The sequence below is a fragment of the Silurus aristotelis genome, assembly GCF_946808225.1.
Source record: "Silurus aristotelis genome assembly, chromosome: 2".
NCBI lineage: Eukaryota > Metazoa > Chordata > Actinopteri > Siluriformes > Siluridae > Silurus > Silurus aristotelis.
In genome coordinates this window covers 22862102-22872800 of record NC_139575.1, presented here as the reverse complement: position 1 = coordinate 22872800, position 10699 = coordinate 22862102, and the positions used below count along the sequence as shown (strand labels likewise).

Sequence of the window (10699 nt, the reverse complement as noted above, 5' to 3'; positions counted from 1 at the left end):
GACCATACCTACCCATCACCTCCTCATCACCTCTGTTCCTTTCACCTACATGCCCATTAAAGTCTGCCCCATCACCAATCTTTCTTTTCTAGGTACACCATCTACCACTTCATCTAATTCACTTCCGAATCTTTCCTTCTCCTCCATCTCACAGCCGACTTGTGGAGCATAGGCACTGATGACATTTATCATCACCCCTTCAACTTCCAGCTTCACGTTCATCACCCTATCAGAAACTCTCTTCACCTTCACTACACTCTTACTGTACTCTTCCTTCAGAATCACCCCTACACCATTTCTCTTTCCATCCACACCATGATAGAACAGTTTAAACCCACCTCCAATGTTCCTGGCCTTACTTCCTTTCCACTTGGTCTCCTGAACACACAACATATCTACCATTCTCCTCTCCATCATATCAGCTACCTCTCTCCCTTTACCCGTCATAGTACCAACATTTAAAGTACCAACCCGAACCTCCACTCTCCTACACTTCTCCTTTTCCTGCTGTCTCTGTAGACGTCTTCCTCCTCTCCTTCTCCTCCTTTGGCCAACAGTAGCCCAATTTTCACCGGTACCCTGTTGGCTAACGATACCTGTGGCGGTCGTTGTTAACCCGGGCCTCGACCGATCCGGTTTGAAATTCTCATTTGTGATTCGCATATTTGATTTGGCACATGTTTTACGCTGGATGCCCTTCCTAACGCAACCCTCCCCATTTATCCGGGCTTGGGACCGGCACTAAGAGTGCACTGGCTTGTGCCTCCCTAATGGCTGGGTTAGCAGTTTTGGATGATTGTATTTAATTTAAATACAATTATTTATGTATTTAAACTTTTTCACGTCGTTGTTGAAAATATTTGTATTATTTGCATTTTAAGTATATGCTGTTGCAAGAATGCCCCTTCCAGGTATCCAGGTGACCAAAGGTGTTTTATCTTATACTAGGAAATCCCAAATGCAGAACAGATAATGTTAGAAGGCTTTTATCATTTGGAAAACAATGGGAAAATCTAGGCAATAGTCAAAGGAAATGTTACTATTTTAATTCCTAAAATGTCGATATTAGGAAGCTTTCAAAAAGTCCACTGCATGATATGCTGTTTTGCTTTGGGAAATTAAAATGCTCGCAACGTTTTTGGGAGATTTATTTAATTTAAGCAGCCCAAAGCTTTAGAGAGAAATGGCTGGAACTTTGCAGAGTGGGGTAAAGCAAAATTCATAAAGTAGCTGGCAAAGGCAGCAGGTGAAAGTCTTTTAATTAAAACCAATACAAGACAGTAAAAACCTTTATAGTTTGCAAATACAGACTAAGCATAGACTGCTAAGAAAACTGCAGCAAAGAAGTACCAGCAAACAAAGCTGTCATAGGAATGCCGATTTTTTTTATACATTCCATCTTGCTGTCTTAAAGCTTTTCAGCCCATGCCCCCACTTTTGGGCCAATCTGCACCTCCCTTTGGGCTTAGCTGTAGATTTACTTGCTGAACAGCCAGGCTCCTACAGTGCCCACTGGTTTCACCAGGTCTGCAGTTGGAAATCAGGCTGCTCTACTACCTTTGGTGAACTTAATGTCCCTTTCAGGAACTCGACCTGCGCCAACAACACTTTGGGAACGATTCTGCGTGGTCCACACTCTAAATCACGTGTGTAATCTGTCCAATGGAAAGCGCGGCGTCACCGGCAGGGTTTATAGCTTCCTGGTCGTGACCTCACCCTGCCGGTGACGCAGAGCTTTCTATTGGACAGATTACAGAGTAATTCAAAATGAAGCTGGGACTAGCATCTGCTTGTTCATGAAGCGCTCTATGTGTTTGTGTATATTGTCTGTCCATATTGTTTGTCAAATATTTGAAAGCAACCAAAAAGGCTAAGCACACTTTTCAGCTGTGTGTGGCTTGTGTGGGAGCGAAGCACTCTAAGTCGGTTCTCAAAGAGCCGACTGTGCTCATTGCACTCAGATGTCTCTGTGAATGCTCCAGTCATGGTGGGCACTCTTTGAGGAGGGTGCCCCTGCTCCTCATGGTTCTGGCTCCACTCTCGCTAAGGCGGAGTGGGGCGCTAGTTCCTGGGATTCGCAGATGGACCTCGCACAGGGTTTTGAGATGGGCTTGTCCCTTTCTTCTGCCTCACCTGTTTGGTCCAGCGCTTGTTCGCAAGCTTCGGAAGCATGCCTGTCGGCAGTTTCTTCCCCTTGTGATGAGAGCATTAAGCTCTGCCTCCCGGCAGGGGGGATGAGGGTGCATCTGTGCTCAGTGAGCCGGAAGTAGATGAGCTCATAGAGGTTGTGAAATCGAGACAAGCTAAATCTGGCTTGGTTAGCTGATAAGCAGAAAGCCCACCCGTCCAGTAAACTCGACGAGCATTTTCTGCAGCCTATGTCACAACCTCCGCATTGGGGTCTGCCATTCTTTCCTCACCTGCACACCGAGGTGTCCAGGTCCTGGGCGAAGCTGTATTTGGCCCGCCTTTAAATTCCTAAATCCTTGTTGTATTCCATCATTATGGGACTGAAAAGGCGAGGGTATGAGTCAGTGCCCCGGGTTGAAGATCCCTGAAGACCCCAACAATGCCCACTAAGCCCCTGCATAACACGTTGCCGCTGGTGGTTAAGGTTTATGCCTCTGCATGTCTGCACCCTGCATGTCTGCACACCATGGCAGTGTTACAGGCATATCAGGTTGAGCTTCTGTGGGAGTTAAATGTCGGAGGCATCTCGGGAGGCCGGGAGATCCAGGAGCTCCGCCGTATGCCGGGCATAGCTCTGTGGGCAACTAACGAGACCGCTATGGCCATTGGCTGGTCTATGGCTGCCCTAGCCTCCAATGAGGGGTAGCTATGGCTTACTTTAACGGATCCTTCCGATAAGGATAGGGCCGTGCTGCTGAACGCCCCTCTAGTGCCGACTGGTCATCGACTCCGTAAACATGGTAGTTATTATGTTCCAGGAGGCCAAGAAACAGGTGGCGGTGTTTTAGTGGTTCCTCCCACGTCGCTCTCATGGGTCTGCTCGGTGGGCGAAGCCCTAGGAACAACCCAGCACCTCCCGTCATCGGAAGGTTCAGAAAAAGAGCAAAGAGACTTGCAATCCCCCCACTAGGGATCCTGTGCGATGGACCAAAACCTTGTGAAATGACAGATCTGAGGACTGTCATTTTTAATAAGAGGGCTTCGGCCAAAAAGTCGTGACATGGGACATTCTGGGGATTTTGCCAGGAAAGGGCATGGTGCATCTCATTAAACGGTGCCCGCCAAACCCCGGCACCTCCAGGGACCTGGTCCGTAAACCCAGCCACAAACAGTACTTCAGGCCATGGCCAGCTCCAGTGCACATCCTCCTTGATTTCTGCCCGGTATCGTAGCAGACCTGGACAACTCGTGAACTCCTTTGAGTCTCCTTGAGCTGCACCAGGGCGTAGCCATGGCTCTAGGCCTAGGTCAGTCTGAGACTACCTGGCAGCCTGGGAAGCTCTGGATTCTACAATCCAGAGCTTCCTCTACGAGGACGTCGTATAGAACCTAGATGGTGCCTGTTAAGTGTATGGTGCGATCAGCACCAATTGGATCCAGTTAACTGCCTGGTTCAGTGCTGGAATTCCTTTAGAAACAGCTCGCCAAAGGGTTGGCTCCATTCACCCTCAAAGTCTTCTTGTCTGTCATTTTGGCAGACCTGGAGCGACCTAAAATGCCTTTGTGGGATTTGACCATCGTTTTGGAGGCTCTATTTGAGTTCCTTTTCGAGCCATTGGCTGAGGCATTCTGAAGGTTCCTCACATTTAAAACTGTATTCCTCCTGGCCATTTCCTGTGTCAAGAGAGTAGGGGACCTTCAGGCCCTTTCTGTGACCCTCTCTTTTTGGAAGTTCACTCCAGGCATGGCCAGTTCCTTCCTATACCCAATAACCAGGTACATTCTGGGAAAAGCTGAATCGGCTGTCGGTGCGAGTACTGGACATTTACGTCCACAGTCCGTGGAGGAAGTCGGAACAACTGTTCATCTGCTATGGCCCTTCTAGGAGAGGCCTCCCTGAAAACAAGCAGACGCTTAGCAGGTAGATTAGCAGGTGCATCCTCCTACAGGTCTTCTGGTCGCCCCGCTCCCTTTGGAGTCGGAGTGCACTCGACCCAGAGTGTGGCAGCCACTAAGGCTAACACACAAGGCAGGGACTGGTCAGTCTGGCGGTATTGGACTCTTGTTCCCAAAAGTTCTGTTGTTCATGCAGCTCGAGTTCTGGCATGCTGGTTTCACTCCATGCGCATTTTATAGCTTCCTGGTCATGACGTCACCCCGCCGGTGACACCGCGCTTTCCATTGGACAGATTACACATATGATTTAAAAATTCCCAAAGCATTGTTGATGCAGCATCTCATTCCCTCAGGGAACCAGGATTACATACGTAACCTTGAGATGTTCTTCATATTCTCACCTCAGTGACAACCTGTCAGACTTTGTGGTGACTGAATACCCTGTGCTGTTCTACAAGTCTTATTACTATCATTTGTTTAACATTGTAACAGATATTTGTATGCCAGCAGCAACCAGAGGTATATACAGTACAAGCTTTAAATTTAGTAAACCTGACTTGCCCACTTCTGCTATCTAGGACTCCAGAGCCATAGTGTCTTGCCAGCATTGAGGTTCTTGAGTTGTAAATGAACATTTTGTTTGACTTTATTTGCCATTTCGGTGATTTGCAACAAAAGCGCCTCACTAAAGTAAAAGTGAAAGTTGTTATTGATCTTGTCAAAGACTTTTAAAGCTCATCCTTGCTATTCGTATGAGCTTCTTGAGGACTTAAACACACCTGATACAAGGCACTGATGTAGTTTTTACAGATAGACCATCACTTACTACTGCACTCTGACACTACATCTTTATCCAGTCCAGTGGACTGTGTTTATTTCTTAGAGATTTTACCATCTATGTATTTTAAATAGTGAGCTGCCTTATCGAAGGACAGAATGTGGGCACTACTTTAAGACCTTAAAGGCACTATTAAAGGCATTTGCTGCTTGATCTGCTTAGCTATTAGATTTCAGGGTATGGTATCATTATTTCCTCTGTACCAACCCCTTTGCTGCAAAGCTGATAGATATTGCAGACATGGTCTATAACTCCAGTGACTGTTGCTTATGTCTGCATCATTGTTAAACTGCTGCCAGAGGTCCCTGTTTGCACACTTTGCAGACCACTTTACTCACTTAGCAATGTTCACATGTATTGCCTAAAGCAAGAACATGAAAGGTCTTGACACTGTGGGGCTGGTCCTCCATCTCACTAGGGGCTTCTCACCACTTGCTTCTTTAAACATTGCTGACAGACTTTGGCCTCATGAATTTTCAATCAGTGTTTTTTTTTCCAAAACTGTCCCCATTTGCATACAGCACTTTTCATTTGATACATTTCAACAGCTGCACTGTTAACACTGTATATTGGTATTTTCTGGAGGCAGGACAGAGGCTGCTCTCGCTTTTAAACTAGTAATTAATTGCTTTAATTTATTTAAATTTACACAAACAATTTATTTATTCATTTTGCAGATGTTTTTAGGCAAAACAGCTTACAATTGCTAAGGCAATACAGCCATAGTCATGCCATGTTACTACTAGTTATTAAAATTAATAAATATATTTGCCAGTATATTAGCTTTTTTGGCTTACCTAATATCCTGTGCATGAGTAGTCCTATTTCTTCCTCTGTCCTGACACTGGTTTGTTCCTGAATGTGTCATGGTTTCCAGTAAGCAATGTTTTCTATATTCTATATTCTGTTTACTGGTTTTGGCTATCACCTGCTCATGTGTGTCGTGCTAGACAACCTACTGGTATAAGAGTGGTGCAAAAAACTGGTTGTTATGAAACACCCAAGTAAAAGAAATATGTCAGAGGTCTCCAGCCTTCTAAAAAAAATACCAGTTCTTGATTACCAGAGAGTACCCTCTCCAGAATTATTTTAGGGGGCCACTTACTACAAAGCCCCTCGTGGACAGTCAGCTAAGCCCAAGTGATCTCAGCATCAGGACAACAAAGACTGTCCTGCCTGAGGCTGGAAATATGGCTTTTCTAGTTAAACCAAAGGGTGGCAACACAGCTACACCATCTTTGTTTGAGACCTGTGCAGTCATTGGATAGTTCTGTTTAAGGACCTATCCTGAATGCAGTTTTGCTTTAGGAGCCACACTTCATAAGTGGGTTCTGTTACAAATTCCTCCTTATTAAATAGTTACTCTCATTCCCTCTGAATTCATGTACTTCATCATAGCAATGTGCATTTGATTTTTTGATTTTGCTTTTTCTTAGCCCTTTTCATGACTGTCATGACTGTGTTTCTTGATTGTGTCCAGGTGTTCTTTTTATATTACCTGTTGTCTCTTAGGTTGGTGAATTGTTTCTTAATTTTGTATGAATTTGGTAAGTAATATGTATCACTTTTGTCTCTTTATTAACAGTCAATAAAAAACACTAAATTAATTGTATGCACTTTTGTCCTTCTTTATCCATTTACTGCACATTAAAATATGCAACAATTATTACATCCAAATTAATAGATATCTAATTCTGATTACAGAACTATGCCATTTGTTCAGTTGTTGTAGCAAATTCTGATAATAGGTTAATTATAAATGTTTTGGATGTCACATTTTTGCACAGCTTATCATTAAATAATTAAATAGTAAAAAATGTTAGTGTTCAGTAGACTGTGAATATAAAAATACAATATGTTCTTAATGTTTTTAATAAATTTCATAGAAGGTTTAGGCCTTGAAAAAAAAGATGAATGTTTACTTGACAAATATAGATCGTTCATAGAAAAACTAATTCAGGTGTTTGCCCAAGCAAACACACTCTTTGCCTTTCAGACATTATTGATTTTAAAGGGTTCAAAATCAGTGACAGAGCATATACAGATATGAACTGAACAAATTAATATTTTATTAATCTGTTTTATAATTTAAAATATTGATGTGCTCATTAGTTTTTGTAACCCAAACTGATGCATCTGGCTCAACCTCTGGGCTAGGCTCTTTTTTTTTTTTTTCCAAATGACAAAAATATGGGGTCATATGACAAATATGGGGTGAAGATATTGGCTATCAGATTCAAGATTGAATATAAAAGATAAAACCATAATAAACCATTTAATTTAATAGGTTAAATATTTATTTCTTTGAAATAGAAAAAAATCTAGAAAATTACACTATAGAGTACAAGATTTTCAAAATAGAATACTTTAGGAAAATAATACATTGTTACAAAATTATATAAATTATATTAAAAATGACTTCTCTGAGAACTTGTAGTATTGGCATTTAGACATAAGTTACTGTGTATTTACTACTGTGTAATACTAAAAAAAAAAAAAAAAAAAAAACAGTATACATGTGAATCTTTAAGAAACAAGCAAACAAACTAAATAAAGCATCTAAAACTAAGCATTATATTATTACATTTTGACAGATAAAGTGCAGCCTCAAACATGAAAAAAAAAGCTTTCCTGGAAATCCTACAAGTGTTTAATTCAAACATAGACGTTATAAAGGCAGAAGTTACATAAGCCTGTCATTAAAAAGACTTTGTTCTTTTTCTGTGGCCCTGATGGTGAAATCAAGAGATGTGTAAACATGGAATATGAAGCAAATGATGATGCCATAACCCTGAAACATTCCCAAGCTAATATATTTTAGGACAGGAAGTGCTTTAACAATCAATCATAAGAAAACTTGTTTTGAACCTTAGGGAAATGTTCTCTTTGACTTCCATGGTTTGTGAAAAGTCTAAAAAGCTTAACAATATCTAAACAACAGTAACATGTCTAAAGAACAAGTCTTAAGTTAATAAAAAATAAAAAGACATCTATATCATACATGCACAGACAACACAAACACACATACACACACATACACCATTTGCAAATGCTAAACGTAACAAAAACAGTACATAAAAAAGATTTGAGAACTTTGGTAAAACATATGTTTCGTCTGGAATGCAGATTCAGACATAATCTAAGTTATATCTAAGCCTTACAATCCAATAGCCAGCAGACATCACTATTCCATTTACCACCATGTCTTCTTAGACCTTCATTTTAGCATGTGGCAATAATTAAATGTTTACCCATCTCATTGGGTAACCAGGCAGAGGTCAGGCCAGTGGCCTCAGATGAAAACTAATCAAACAGTACAGTGAAAGGACTTGAAGCCTCTCTATAATTGCTTTAGAGGTGTCAGTTCAGTATATATAGCTGATTTGAATGGAAAAAGAACAGAATGATTTATAAAAAAAACTCTGTTCTGTTGGGTTGCTTTATATTATTACTGCACATATGTTTCCATGGGTATTTATATGTGTGTTTACAATCTCAGAACCTTTATGGTAAAAGTGTCTTTCTGCAACATGAACTTGACTCTAACACTTCTTATGGGTTTATGTGCACCCACAGGACTCCACGATCATGTCAGGTACATCAGTCTTCACAATGCTGTGCTGTGAGTTAAAATAGACCATGGAGAGTGGACGTCTCTGGATGGGAACACAGCAGGATGAGACAGCTGTGTGAATGCCATTGGCTTTCAGCTGGCTGAACACTGTGGCATGGAAGGAAGAAGCAATGCCTGGTGAGCCGGCCAGGTGCTGAGGGCACTGGCCCATACAGTAGTTCATGTGGTAGCCCTCAGGAGCGATGATCCAGTCCTGCCACTGGATGTCCTGGAACTTGATGTAGAAGTCTTTCTTGCAACAGACACTGACGTCATCACCACAGCTCAGAGAGCGCTTGCTCAATGTATGCTTGGGGTCATCATCACGAAGCTGCACCTGTGCCACCAGGTAGGACCTTTGGGATACATCAGCACTACTCTGGCTGCACAGGTCTTGGCCTTTCACCTCACAAAGCACTTCCAGCTGCAAATGCTCCTGCCCACCATCCAAGAAGGCCTGCATGGTGCGGGTGATGGGAAAGGTCTGCCACCCACCCCGTGATATCTCAATGTTGCGCTGAAGCAGGAGGGTTCGGTTGCCACTGCTCGTGTCTGACAAGTACACCTGAGCAGAGACTCTGCCTGCTGGAAGGGGACTGTTGGCTGGGCGAACATATACCCATAGGGAGGATTGCAGCACCTGGATGCTTTGACCTTGCTCCTGCAGAAATTGGAAGGACAAGATGGAGCTGGTCCCAATGGCATCATCTGGAAAGAAAGAAAAACTTCCTTTATATAAAAAAAAAAAAAAAAAGAAAAAAAAAAGAGAAATAGATGCAGGAGCAGGAAGACATGAAACTAATGGATCGTAATAGAAGTTTTTCACAGATATAACCTGCCTTAATAAATCTACACCTTAAGTTGTTAGAAAGACCTTAATTAAGAATTTGTGAAGTAAGTTGTAAATGAAGTGCCACATTCATGGCACTGTGAGTCACAGCTAATAACTGTTAAAGCTGACACCAAAATAGCAGGTGTTTAGATTCCATTCTTGTACACTCTTAAAACAAATCTAATCTTAAAGCCTCTGTGTAAAACCCAGCAGCTGAATGCTTCCTGGTCATAATGACTACCAATAAGAAGTTCAGAACTCCTAAGAATCCTTGAAGAACCCGTAGTTGGTGCAAAACTGTATTCAAAAGATCGGATAACAAGGGTTTCCAATCATATCCAGTAAAGACTGGAGCGGGTTTTTTCTTTCCAAGCAAGCAGGAGCCACAACTGAGTCTATTGAAAGTCAAGACTAATTAGAGTAAACAGGTGGAAACAAACGTGGCTCCTGCGTAACTGGAATGACAAAATGATAGTATGTCAACCACATAAATCATTGTGGTCTTTCATTATTAGGATATGTTCACAATATATTTTGTAAAAAAAAATTCTTAAAAAAAAAAAATTTAATAAACCAAAAGTGTACAGTTGCTTTGCGTGAAACACTACTGACATACTGACACACTAAACAGTATTGATTTTAGTATTTACTAACTACTAAAATTATGCTGGTTTCTTGAGTCTTTTTTTCATTCCAAATTCAACTCCTTACCCATGTTAGCGAAACTGACAATCTCGTACGCCTGGTCTGTTTGCTGTGCGCTCGCCAGGTTGTTCTCCAGCTCCACTGTCCCGTCCCCCCGGACGCGTCCCGCATTCAGTTTGCGCAGGGCAGTGGCGAGCGCGGCGCGCGGCAGCGTCTGCGTAATGTTGGGTCTCTCGCGCAGGTGTAGTTTGCTCAGGATCTGCTTTTTGGCCAGTTCGATGAGGAACTGCGCCTCGGAGCCCTTGTCCATTTGGTGAACGCCACACGTCGTGCAGCCGGTCACCGCGCCTAGGCCCTCGGGCACGAGTGCGCTGAGCAAAACGAGCCAGGTGAAAACAATGCCGCGCCACCCATCAGCACACAGGTATGCCCACACAGCAGGATAGAAAAAAGAGACCGGGGCCGAAGATGAACACATTTTGGAATCGGTCCTTTGGCATTCACAAGAATGTGGGGCTTTGAAGGAGAAGAAAAAGTAAGTGATGCTGTCGCTCAGAGGTGAAGTGACTGTGGAGACCGGTGTGTTTCAGAGGCTGAACAAAAACTGGGGTAATCCACCAAAAGTTATGACACGTCCAAAGAGCGCACCAATGAACGAGTCAGGACGCGCGCGCGCACGCACTCACGCACGCACTGTACACACACACGCACACACACACACACACACACACACACACAGAGAAGG

At 42.8% G+C, this 10699-nt stretch overlaps 1 protein-coding gene across 1 annotated transcript; it reads right to left on the bottom strand.

Moving 5' to 3' along the window:
* Positions 1 to 7043: 7043 nt before the first annotated feature.
* LOC310720233 (inhibin beta B chain) lies at positions 7044 to 10699 on the bottom strand. Its single transcript, XM_083530662.1, has 2 exons — positions 10021 to 10699; positions 7044 to 9185 (listed from the first exon to the last, which is right to left on the bottom strand). The coding sequence occupies exons 1-2, from the start codon at positions 10430 to 10432 to the stop codon at positions 8425 to 8427; spliced, it is 1173 nt and encodes a 390-aa protein (XP_083386788.1). The 5' UTR covers positions 10433 to 10699; the 3' UTR covers positions 7044 to 8424.